This window comes from Pseudophryne corroboree, chromosome 10 (assembly GCF_028390025.1).
Source record: "Pseudophryne corroboree isolate aPseCor3 chromosome 10, aPseCor3.hap2, whole genome shotgun sequence".
In the NCBI taxonomy this organism is placed as follows: domain Eukaryota; kingdom Metazoa; phylum Chordata; class Amphibia; order Anura; family Myobatrachidae; genus Pseudophryne; species Pseudophryne corroboree.
The window spans coordinates 43,765,890-43,779,226 of NC_086453.1; the positions used below are offsets into that span (position 1 = coordinate 43,765,890).

Here is a 13,337-nt window from a genome sequence, read left to right on the forward strand (position 1 = left end):
TATTGGTTATGATGTTGGCTTTAGTAGCCCACCATAGTGTTATTTCTAATATTTTTTCCTCTTTTTGAATTATGACTATGGACTATGTAAATGTACGTAACAGCCTTTTAATGTTTTGCCTTTTAAATCATTGCCCCTTTAAAATATTGTAGAATCTCACCAATGCCTTTTATTACATTTACCCCTATGATGCGATGGAGACCAACGTTTTTGTCTGGAAGAAGGTGATGGAGCTGAAGCCTTATGTAAAAAATTATTACTGGTTTCCGAAGTTTAAAGGTTTTCTTATGGAAACCATTTATGGGGAAATCTTACATAATGCATCTGTTGGATCTTCCCATTTCTACCAATTAAAAAATGCCGCAGTGCAGTGGGTCCCAAACTTTCAATCACGGCTCCCTACAGTATCAGATTTTTTGTCATGCCACGCCTAGGCCAAAAGTTTCTTATAAATAAATTCAGTACAAAAATAGAAAATGAATGCCCTTATTTATCAATGAGTGATAAATTTCACTGTGTGTGATAAATTGCACCAGCACCGCTTACACCAAATTCACTGTGTGTGATAAATTGCACCAGTACCGCTTACACACGTAGCGCCCCTTGTACCAGTGCCGCTTACACACATAACCTAACGCCCCCTGTACCAGTGACGCTTACACACATAACGCCCCTTGTACCAGTGACGCTTACACACATAACGCCCCCTGTACCAGTGACGCTTACACACGTAACGCCCCCTGTACCAGTGACGCTTACACACATTATGCAGACAGTCACACATACACACACACACCAGACACATATATATACAAACACACACACACTGCACAGCACTCTCACCTTTTATATTGATTCAGCCAGTCACTCAGTTCTGCCAGCCAGTCTCTATTGTTATCACCAGTGTCCCAACGCGCCGCATTACAGGGAAGTAGACGCACTACATAAACTACAGCTCCCAGCAGCCCTTAGCGCCGAAGCATTCCACCCCTTAGGGCTGCTGGGACCTGTAGTTTATTGCGTACATCTTCTTCCCTGTAATGCGGCGCGTTGGGATAGGGACACCGGCGCAAACAATAGTGACTGCCTGCTGTGCGAGTCTCCAGGAGAGCCACTGCCAAAGGGAGGACAGCAGCTTAGCTGCTGACAGGAGGAGAAGCATTACCCGCCCCTCCCCCACTCACAGTACCTCCGAGCCCCATCCGCGGCACCCCCACACTCCCCCTCTAGCACCCGCGATAGCTCCGGACCCCCTCCCCCACCCGCAGCGACCCCGCACCCGTACCTCCCGCCGCACCACCGCAGCCACCCCTCCCCCACCTGGGGCAACCCCGCAACTGCTCCTCCCCCACCTGAAGCGGGTCCGGACCACCACCCGCAGCACCCACGCACCCTCCCCCACCTGCGGCCCCACCACAACCGCCCCTCCCGTGGCACCCCAGGATCCCATCCGGCTCTTCCCCGCACCCCCTACTTCCCCAACCAAAGCACCTACTAGGTGATTCACCAGGCCCTGCATGCGCTGTTCACGCCGTTGCAAGGGGCTATGACCCCTTAACCATTGCACGCCCTTTGTCCGTGCAATATTTAACCACTCACACAATTATGATTGGATGTAATACTCCATATAATAAAAATATTCCACGCCACAAGGGTGTGCAAGGGTTAAGGGGCCGTAGCCCCTTACGACGGTGTGAAGAGCGCCCGTAGGGCGCGATGAATCACCTAGTATATATAGATATAATGACCTGAAACTAGAGATGTGCACCGGACATTTTATGGGTTTTGTGTTTTGGTTTTGGATTCGGTTCCGCGGCCGTATTTTGGATTCGGACGTGTTTTGGCAAAACCTCCCTGAAAATTTTTTGTCGGATTCGGGTGTGTTTTGGATTCGGGTGTTTTTTTTCAAAAACCCTTCAAAAACAGCTTAAATCATAGAATTTGGGGGTAATTTTGATCCTATAGTATTATTAACCTCAATAACCACAATTTCCACTCATTTTGCAGTCTATTCTGAACACCTCACACCTCACAATACTATTTTTAGTCCTACAATTTGCACCAAGGTCGCTGGATGACTAAGCAAAGCGACCCAAGAGGGCGGCACAAACACCTGGCCCATCTAGGAGTGGCACTGCAGTGTCAGACAGGATGGCACTTTAAAAAATTGGCCCCAAACAGCACATGATGCAAAGAAAAGAGAAAAAGAGGTGCACTGTGGTCGCTGGACGGCTAAGCTAAGCGACACAAACACCTCAATATCACAGGAATTATTTGTTCTAATCAATGGTATTATTGGTCCAAATCACTGGAAGAAAATGACAATATCACTGGAATTATTTGTTCTAATCAATGGTATTATTGGTCCAAATCACTGGAAGAAAATGACAAAATCACTGGAATTATTTGTTCTAATCAATGGTATTATTGGTCCAAATCACTGGAAGAAAATGACAAAATCACTGGAATTATTCTGTCACAACTGAGGGCCTGAGCTGACGGGAGGCAGCCTCAGTTGTAGGGGCTGAGATGTACCGGAACCTGGGAGGTTGTATCAGACCCCTGGACATGTAAGTAACATGAATAATAACTGCCCGAAGGCGTGACCACGACAACTTGGATAAAAGTCAAGGATGTTTATTATGACAACTCCGCAACACAGCAGCAGTAAAAGAAAACGTAAAAGTCAGCAAAGAATAAATACAGTTCCTGGGTACTACAGGATGGCAGGAGCCACAGGGCACTGGTAGTGTGAGATAGTTCTTATGATCTTCTAGATGGAAAGTCCTTACCAGGCCCGACTGTAGCAATGGAGATAACCCAGGATTGTGCCAGCTGGTGTTCCAGGAAAAGCTGGGTTGCTGAAGATAAAACAGCTGCTGTGGATACTGGCTGGAACCAGACTGTTGTTAGCACGGAGTGGATACTGGCTGGAACCAGTTAAATAATAAATGAACTTGGGAGCGATGAAATATGAACTGAAATGTAGAACTTGAGAGCGGAGAAATAATAATACCGGTGGAGAGTGGTAAAGTGTAGAAAGGACACCGGCCCTTTAAGGAAGCTGTACTCTGCTGGAAGCTGAGCTGGAAGCAGGTAATGTTGTAGCTGGAAACAGATGAATCCACAATGGATTGGAGAGTCAGGCTACACCGCAGGTGGAATGCTGGTGCGGGTCTCTATGGTGGAAGTCTTGAGACAGGAGCTGGAACCTGGAAGACAATCACAGGAGAGAGACAAACAGGAACTAGGTTTGACAACCAAAGCACTGACGCCTTCCTTGCTCAGGCACAGTGTATTTATACCTGCAGCAAGGAAGGGATTGGCTAGGCAATTATGCAGATTATCAATACTGAGAACAGATTGGTGGAAATGATCAGCTGACAGAATCCAAGATGGCTGCGCCCATGCAGACACTTGGAGGGAAGTTTGGTTTGTAATCCATGTGGTAATGAAAACAGTAATGGCGGCGCCGGCCACCGGAGACAGGAGGCGCCAGGCTGACAGATGCACATCCAACCACGCGGACACAGCGGAGGCCGCGGCTGACATAATCGCCACTCAGACACTCTGCATGCAGAAGTTCAGGGACGGCGGCGGAGGCCGCGGGAGACGCCATGCCAGGTGTAATATGGCGTTTACTGTGACAGCGTCCCAGAGTGACAGGAGAGGAAACAGGAATGTACACATCAGGATAACAGATGGGATCCGGTCCTGGAGCGCTGAGCCAGCCTTAGGAGGCATCTGATGGGTAAGAAATGGCGTCCAGATACCCGGATCGTGACAGCACCCCCCCCTTTAGGAGTGGCCCCAGGACACTTCTTTGGCTTTTGAGGAAATTTGGAATGGAATCTCCGGACCAAGGCAGGAGCATGGACATCAGAAGCATTGGTCCATGAACGTTCCTCAGGACCATAACCCTTCCAGTCAATAAGATATTGTAGTTGACCGTAACGGTGACGTGAGTCCAGGATCTTGGCCACTTCATACTCAACGCCTCGTTGAGTTTGGACTTTCGGAGTTGGAGGAAGTGAGGAATGAAACCGATTCAAGATCAGCGGTTTCAACAGGGAAACATGGAATGTCCTGGGTATTTTTAAGAAGGGAGGCAACTGAAGTCTGTAAGCAACAGGATTGATGACTTGTTCAATCTTGAAAGGACCGATATAGCGAGGTGCAAACTTCATACTGGGAACTCTTAACCTCAAATTCTTCGTGGATAACCATACCCGATCACCCACCTTGAGAGCAGGAACTGCTCGACGCTTCTTATCCGCAAACTTCTTGTACCTGAACGATGCCTTGAGCAGAGCTGATCGTACGCTCTTCCAGATATTGGCAAACTGATGCAAGGTGATATCCACTGCGGGAACAGAAGTTGCTGGAAGCGGTTGAAACTCAGGGACTTTAGGGTGGAATCCAAAGTTAGTGAAGAATGGTGTTGAAGCAGATGAAGAATGATACTGGTTGTTATGACAGAACTCGGCCCAGGGAAGTAATTGAACCCAGTCATCTTGAGAGGAGGACACATAGATGCGGAGGAAGGCCTCCAAGTCCTGATTCACCCTCTCGGTTTGACCATTGGTCTGAGGATGGTAAGCCGTGGAAAACTTTAGCTTGACTTGGAGGACTTGACATAAACTTCGCCAGAATTTGGCTGTGAATTGAACTCCTCGATCTGAGATAATTTCTTCAGGAAGACCGTGGAGTCGGAAGATCTCTTGTATGAATACTTGAGCCAACTTGGAAGCTGACGGAAGACCGGTGAGAGGAATAAAGTGTGCCATCTTGGTGAACCGGTCAACTACCACCCAGATGGTATTGAACTTGTTGCACATGGGTAAGTCTGTAATGAAATCCATCGACAAGTGGGTCCATGGTCGACGGGGAACGGATAGTGGAACCAGTTGCCCCGCAGGCGACTGGCGGGATACTTTATGTTGGGCACACTTTGGGCAAGATGCAATAAACTCCAAGACGTCCTTTTTCAGAGTTGGCCACCAATAGGACCTAGAGATAAACTCCAGGGTTTTTTGGATACCTGTATGTCCGGCAAAACGGGAAGCATGGGCCCAATGCATGAGCTTCTTCCTTAGCATCGGCTTCACAAAACTTTTCCCTGATGGGGGCGTAGAGTCCATCCCTACCGTGGAGAATGCCAACGGATTTATAATAGGATGCTTGTCTGAAGACTCTGACTCATTTTCTTGCTCCCATGAGCGGGAAAGGGCATCGGCCTTGCGATTCTGAGAGCCCGGACAGAACTGGAGTTTAAAGTCGAACCTGGAAAAGAAAAGTGCCCATCTGGCCTGACGAGGGTTGAGACATTGTGCGCCCTTCAGGTATAAAAGGTTCTTGTGGTCTGTAAGTATGGTGATTGAATGAGAAGCTCCCTCCAACAGATACCTCCACTCTTCTAGAGCGAGCTTGATGGCTAGCAACTCCTGGTCGCCAATGGCATAGTTGCGCTCAGCTGGGGAGAACTTCCGGGAGAAGAAACTGCAAGGGTGTAAATGGCCATCTTTAGCCCTCTGAGATAACACCGCTCCTACTCCAACGGAGGAGGCATCCACCTCTAAGATGAAAGGAGAGTCGATGTCAGGCTGTTTCAGAACAGGCGCAGAGATGAACCTTTGTTTTAAAAGATGAAATGCTTGCATGGCTTCTTCAGACCACTTGGACGGGTTAGCACCCTTCTTAGTGAAAGCAGTAATAGGCGCCACAATGGTGGAAAAGTCTCGTATAAACTTTCGGTAATAGTTGGCGAACCCTAAGAACCTCTGGACCCCTTTGAGGGTTAAGGGTACCGGCCAATTTTGGATTGCTTGTAGTTTCTCAGGATCCATCTCTAGTCCGGAACCGGACACAATGTACCCTAGAAACGGAATGGACTTGACTTCAAAGACGCATTTTTCTAATTTGCAATAGAGATGATTGACACGGAGACGGGACAGAACCTCTTTAACCCAAAAACGATGTTCCTCTAAATCGTTGGCAAAAATGAGGATATCGTCTAGATAGACCACGACATGACGGTATAGAATGTCTCTGAAGATCTCATTGACAAAATGCTGGAAGACAGCTGGAGCATTGCTCAATCCGAAGGGCATGACGAGGTACTCATAATGTCCGTCACGGGTGTTAAAGGCGGTCTTCCACTCGTCACCCTCACGGATCCGGATGAGATTGTATGCACCTCGCAAGTCCAGCTTTGTAAAGATGGTAGCTCCGCTAACTCTGTCAAAGAGCTCAGTAATCAAGGGTAAAGGATAACGGTTCTTGATGGTAATGTCGTTCAAACCTCTGTAGTCGATGCACGGCCGCAGACCACCATCTTTCTTTTTTACAAAAAAGAAGCCTGCGCCGGCTGGAGAAGAAGAAGGTCGAATGAACCCCTTTGCTAGGTTCTCTTTAATATATTCCTCCATAGAATGCGTCTCAGGCAGAGACAACGGATAAGTTCGGCCTCGAGGTGGAACCTTCCCTGGAACGAGATCAATCGGACAGTCCCATTCTCTATGAGGAGGAAGGATATCAGCAGAAGCTTTACTGAACACATCCGTGAAATCTTGATATGGAGGAGGTGGAACATCAGACGACCTGGGGGAGGAAGAACAGACAGGCAATACTTTAAACAAACATGTCTCAGCACAGGAGGAACCCCATGCCAGGATTTGTGTAGTCGTCCAATCAATTGTAGGATTGTGAAGACGGAGCCATGGAAGGCCCAGGACCACAGGATGTGTGGCTCTTGGAATCACTAAAAAAGAAATAAGTTCGGAATGAAGAACTCCCACTCTCAGACGAACTGGTAGAGTCCTTAAAGAAATAACTGCATCAAAAATTTTGCTGCCATCCACGGCAGTTAAAGAAATGGACGAAGGAAGTCTCTCGGTGGGTAGGGACCACCGTTTAACATAGGCTTCGGTAATAAAGTTCCCAGCTGCTCCGGAATCAAGGAGGGCAATGACGTTCCGATAACGTTGAGCAACTTGAAGCGAGACTGGGAGATTACAATCTTGAGGAGATGGAGAGGAGATCATTACTCCTAGCCGGCCCTCTCCTTGGCGAGCTAGGGTCTGGAGTCCCGGACGTTTGGGACAGGCATTAATGGTGTGAGACGGAGCTGCACAATAGAGACAGAGAGACTCGGAGAGACGTCTTCGGCGCTCAGCAGGAGTTAAACGGGAACGGCCAAGTTGCATGGGCTCATCTTTAGATGGTGACAGTTGACGAGTAGGAGGAGCAGAAGATTTTGGAGCAGATGATCTTCCACGCTCAGTTGCTCTCTCTCTGAAACGTAAATCAACTTTCGTGCAGAGTGAGATTAGCTCATCTAACTTAGAAGGTAAGTCTCTGGTAGCTAACTCATCTTTAATACACTCAGATAAGCCATGCCAGAATGCAGCATACAGGGCCTCGTCGTTCCATGCCAGTTCGGATGCCAGGATCTGGAACTGTATCAGATATTGTCCTACAGTACGTGACCCCTGGCGTAAACGGAGAATCTCGGATGAAGCTGAGGTTACCCGGCCTGGCTCGTCGAAGATGCGCCTGAATGTTGACACGAAGGCAGTGTAGGAAGATAGCAGGGTGTCAGACCTCTCCCATAACGGTGATGCCCAATCAAGGGCTGAGCCACTGAGAAGAGAAATAATGTAGGCAATTTTTGTACGGTCACTGGGAAAATTGCCAGGTTGTAGCTCAAACTGAATCTCACACTGGTTGAGAAATCCCCTGCAGAATCTTGGAGATCCGTCAAATTTTGCTGGCGTTGGAAGATGAAGACGTGGAGCAGAAATGGGTAAGGTGGGTGGGGTTATAGCTGGAGTCACTGTGGTTGACGCACCAGACGCGCCTGATCCACGGAGAGTTGTCTGAATCCCATCCAGCCGAGTAGAGAGATCCTGGAGACAGCGGATGATGTGGCCCTGTGCAGCCTCCTGATGTTCTAGTCGGGCTGCCAGTTCTTGCATCGGCCTGGCCGCTTGATCCTGGTCTCCGGCTGGATTCATTAGGTCAGTGCTTACTGTCACAACTGAGGGCCTGAGCTGACGGGAGGCAGCCTCAGTTGTAGGGGCTGAGATGTACCGGAACCTGGGAGGTTGTATCAGACCCCTGGACATGTAAGTAACATGAATAATAACTGCCCGAAGGCGTGACCACGACAACTTGGATAAAAGTCAATGATGTTTATTATGACAACTCCGCAACACAGCAGCAGTAAAAGAAAACGTAAAAGTCAGCAAAGAATAAATACAGTTCCTGGGTACTACAGGATGGCAGGAGCCACAGGGCACTGGTAGTGTGAGATAGTTCTTATGATCTTCTAGATGGAAAGTCCTTACCAGGCCCGACTGTAGCAATGGAGATAACCCAGGATTGTGCCAGCTGGTGTTCCAGGAAAAGCTGGGTTGCTGAAGATAAAACAGCTGCTGTGGATACTGGCTGGAACCAGACTGTTGTTAGCACGGAGTGGATACTGGCTGGAACCAGTTAAATAATAAATGAACTTGGGAGCGATGAAATATGAACTGAAATGTAGAACTTGAGAGCGGAGAAATAATAATACCGGTGGAGAGTGGTAAAGTGTAGAAAGGACACCGGCCCTTTAAGGAAGCTGTACTCTGCTGGAAGCTGAGCTGGAAGCAGGTAATGTTGTAGCTGGAAACAGATGAATCCACAATGGATTGGAGAGTCAGGCTACACCGCAGGTGAAATGCTGGTGCGGGTCTCTATGGTGGAAGTCTTGAGACAGGAGCTGGAACCTGGAAGACAATCACAGGAGAGAGACAAACAGGAACTAGGTTTGACAACCAAAGCACTGACGCCTTCCTTGCTCAGGCACAGTGTATTTATACCTGCAGCAAGGAAGGGATTGGCTAGGCAATTATGCAGATTATCAATACTGAGAACAGATTGGTGGAAATGATCAGCTGACAGAATCCAAGATGGCTGCGCCCATGCAGACACTTGGAGGGAAGTTTGGTTTGTAATCCATGTGGTAATGAAAACAGTAATGGCGGCGCCGGCCACCGGAGACAAGAGGCGCCAGGCTGACAGATGCACATCCAACCACGCGGACACAGCGGAGGCCGCGGCTGACATAATCGCCACTCAGACACTCTGCATGCAGAAGTTCAGGGACGGCGGCGGAGGCCGCGGGAGACGCCATGCCAGGTGTAATATGGCGTTTACTGTGACAGCGTCCCAGAGTGACAGGAGAGGATACAGGAATGTACACATCAGGATAACAGATGGGATCCGGTCCTGGAGCGCTGAGCCAGCCTTAGGAGGCATCTGATGGGTAAGAAATGGCGTCCAGATACCCGGATCGTGACATATTCGTTCTAATCAATGGTATTATTGGTCCAAATCACTGGAAGAAAATGACAAAATCACTGGAATTATTCGTTCTAATTAATGGTATTATTGGTCCAAATCACTGGAAGAAAATGACAAAATCACTGGAATTATTCGTTCTAATCAATGGTATTATTGGTCCAAATCACTGGAAGAAAATGACAAAATCACTGGAATTATTCGTAAACATTTGTAGAAAGTCGCTGCTTTCTGATTACAGAAATGCTCAGATATAACTGCGAATCCACAATCCCTTCCCAGAGGAAAAAGAAATTGAGAAACCATTGTTTGAGAATGTTTGTTCTCTTTCCCTTACAAAGGAACAAACCACTTTCCAAGAAGACTGACGTTTTTGGGATTATGGAGACAATGTTTTTGAATATAAATCCTAAAGCAGGTGGTGTATTAGAGCAAAAGAGTGCAAGAGACCAGCCATGCAGTTTCTGAAATATTATGACAAAATGTTACTGTATTTCATAAGCACTCATTCCTAACTCTGCTAAGTACTGTTTGGTATACTGTATCTGGCTTCCATGAGGTAGTTGTCCATTATTTCAGCTTCCATTGACCTTTTTGAAAGCAGTAGAAGTTATCGATTCTTTTTTTTTTTTTTTTCCTATTTTTAATTTTCTCCTGCATAGCCCAGTAAAATGTTGCAATGTTAAGTATTGTCTTGGGACTTCTGGGGGTCCACTTCTTCACCAAACCCAGCCAAATCTCATCCTGATTCCGAACCCTCTGTTCCACGTTCTCTATGTACCCCATCTGTGTCACCCATGTCTGTCTACCCCTCCCCTTTAGATTGTAAGCTCTCACGAGCAGGGCCCTCTTCCCTCATGTGCTTATATACTGTTGGTCACCAAAATACTGCACTGTAATACTATATATACTGCTCACAAAAATGCCGCACAGATATGGAATGGATACTTGCAGTGACACAGAGCTGCAAGATACAGCAATGGCCTACTGTACAACTATATACTGTTAGTCACCAAAATGCTGCACTGTAATACTATAAATACTGCTCACAAAAATACCGCATAGATATGGAATGGATGCTTGTAGTGACACAGAGCTGCAAGATACAGCAATGGCCTACTGTACTGTACTACTATAATTATTATATACTGGTGGTCCCCAGTCCCCACAATGCAGCACACTGATCAGATATTTGCAGCACACCAAGCACAGATATGGAGCGTTTTCAGGCAGAGAACGTAGATATTTTCAGCACATTGAGCACAGATTATTTGCAGCACACTGAGCACAGATTACGGAGCTTTTCAGGGAGAGAACGCAGCCACGTCCTCTCCGTTCAATCTCCAATGCACGAGTGAAAATGGCAGCGACGCGCGGCTCCTTATATAGAATACGAATCTCACGAGAATCCGACAGCGGGATGATGACGTTCGGGCGCGTTCTGGTTAACCGAGCAAGGCGGGAGGATCCGAGGCTGCCTTGGACCCGTGTAAAATAGGTGAAGTTCGGGGGGGTTCGGATCCCGAGGAACCGAACCCGCTCATCTCTACCTGAAGCAGAAGGTTTCATGGGCCTATATAAACACTTCAACCTCCCAACTCATCCTTGGCGAAGATGGGAAAGAAATAGTTAAAAATGATGCTCACAATTCCCCCTCCAGTGCTTACTGCGGATGAAAGCGGGGAAGGGAGCTGCGTATAACGTGCCTGCCTCCAAGTTAGAAGCCAATCAAAACAGTAACAATTTACTCCTGGAACATGTGCAATGCCAGGGGGGAATATACCTTTATTTGTTGCCATACTGACTGCTAATTGATATATTAAGTAATTCCAGATTTACTGTAAGCTTGGACGCACCATTCCCAATTTAAAATCGCTCTGTTAGTATGCGTACTTGCCACTGTCGGTATTCTGACTGCCGGCATCCCAACACCAACCCAAAATATAAATACAGGTTCAGTATCCCATATCCAAATATTCCGAAATACGGAATATTCCGGAAAAAAATGAATTTTTTGAGTGAGACTGAGATAGTGAAACCTTTGTTTTCTGATGGCTCAATGCACACAAACTTTGTTTCATACACAAAGTTATTAAAAATATTGTATAAAATGACCTTAAGGCTGTGTGTATAAGGTGTATATGAAACATCAATGCATTCTGTGCTTAGACTTAGGTCCCATCACCAGGATATCTCATTATGGTATGCAATTACTCGAAAATACGGAAAAATCCCATATCCAAAATACTTCTGGTCCCAAGCATTTTGGATAAGGGATACTCAACCTGTATGCACAAAAGTGAATAACATCACAAACATTGGGCCTAATTCAGTAAGCAGAATTTGCAATACTTTGGATCGCATGCTGGGGGCCACCCATCGCAGGGCAAGACCGCCCAGCATGCTGACCAGTGCCAGAACCTACCCCCAGATGAAGCAGAAACTAGGAAGGAACTAGGAATGCCATCTGCTGGCACAGCTTAGCCGCCATGTTCCTGATCGCGGCTGCTGCATGTGACATCACGGAGCCGCCGCGATCACGCCCCTGCCACGCCCCCATTTGCGCCGCACCACCCCCCGTTTTCCCAACTCCACCGCGGCAACACTACATCTCCGCCCTGGAAACGTATATATATATTAAGTTTATTGAGTACACCAAGAAATTATTACTTGTGCTCTTAGCCATGGAACAGATGATCTTTGGTGTTCGTGGGGGATCTAAAATGACATAAAAAACATAATTACATTTTTGTAAATCTCTTTAGAGTCCTAGAACCTTAATAGCTTTAGATCAATGCAATTGTTATTTATGAAAGTATCTTCATTTTAATCTTATATTTACTTTAATAATGGTAATATAAAACTAATTTCACCGCACTTTTACCAATATCCTGTATTTTGCACAGTACCGTTTCTCTAAAATAATATACAGAAATTTGGGGATTTTTATTTTTTGGGAGGTTGATTAAATTAATAACCAAATCTACAGTAGTGGGTTTGCATCTCCTATTTACACACCACACAGCTTACAAATGAAGGGCCCAGTACCATGGAACAAGATTCAAGGGACAGATGTGTAAACTGAAATTCAAACTGTACGACATCAGGAAAAACCACAGATGTGATAAGGTACCAGCCAACCGGCGCCCTTCTCTCATTTTTCAAACACAGCCTGTAACATGGCAGTTAGGAGCTGGTTGGCTGGTCATTTATAACTCTTTATCCATCTCCACTTTGGGGGTGATTCAGAGTTGATAGTAGATGTGCTAAATTTATCATAGCTACGATCAGGCACACTGACATGCGGGGGGGGGGGGGGGGGGGGGCGCCCAGCACAGGGCTAATCCGCCCCACATGTCAGCTCCAGCTCCGTTGCAGAAGTACAAAAGCATCGCACAGCGGCGATGCTTTTGTACTGTAGGATTAACTCCCTGCCAGTGCAGCTCCTGCCCGCTGGCAGGAGTTACTCATCCCTGTGAGGGCCGCAGTGGCTGCGTGTGATCTCACCCAGCCACCGTGGCCTGCTCCGCAACGGTCCAGGCACGCCTGCGTTGCCCGGACAACGCCCCACTAAATGGTGGCCAAATGCCGCCGCCCCGCCCCCTCCCGCCCAGCAACCACCTCCGCCTGTCAATCAGGCAGAGGTGATCGCTAGCCAAAGACAGCCATCGGCTGTCTGGCATGCGCCGGCACACTGCGGCACCGTTGCATGCGCAGTTCAAACCCGATCACTGCTGTGCAAAAACGCACAGCAGCGATCGGGTCTGAATGACCCCCTTTATCTCGTTAAAGCTAAATACATTTGTGCCGCTATAACACTTCCTTCCTTGCCTCATTACCGAGGTGATGCAGGAAGGGACATCGACAAGATGTATTAACATCTGTCTGCCGAAAGGGGGCGGGGGTGGGAGCGAAGGCTCCACTTCTGATGATGCCCCTGAGCACACAGCGCATCAGCTTAGTGGTGAAGCGATGTTACCCCCTTGTTACACACC

The 13,337-nt window shown here is 47.4% G+C and overlaps 1 protein-coding gene across 1 annotated transcript in view; it reads right to left on the reverse strand.

Moving 5' to 3' along the window:
• The window catches only part of LOC134965161 (sialic acid-binding Ig-like lectin 10), a 111,509-nt gene that overhangs the window by 16,004 nt on the left and 82,168 nt on the right, over positions 1 to 13,337 (reverse strand). Inside the window, exon 5 of the mRNA XM_063941682.1 lies at positions 12,013 to 12,060. Coding sequence (XP_063797752.1) covers positions 12,013 to 12,060 — 48 coding nt within the window. The remainder of the gene's footprint in view (positions 1 to 12,012; positions 12,061 to 13,337) is intronic.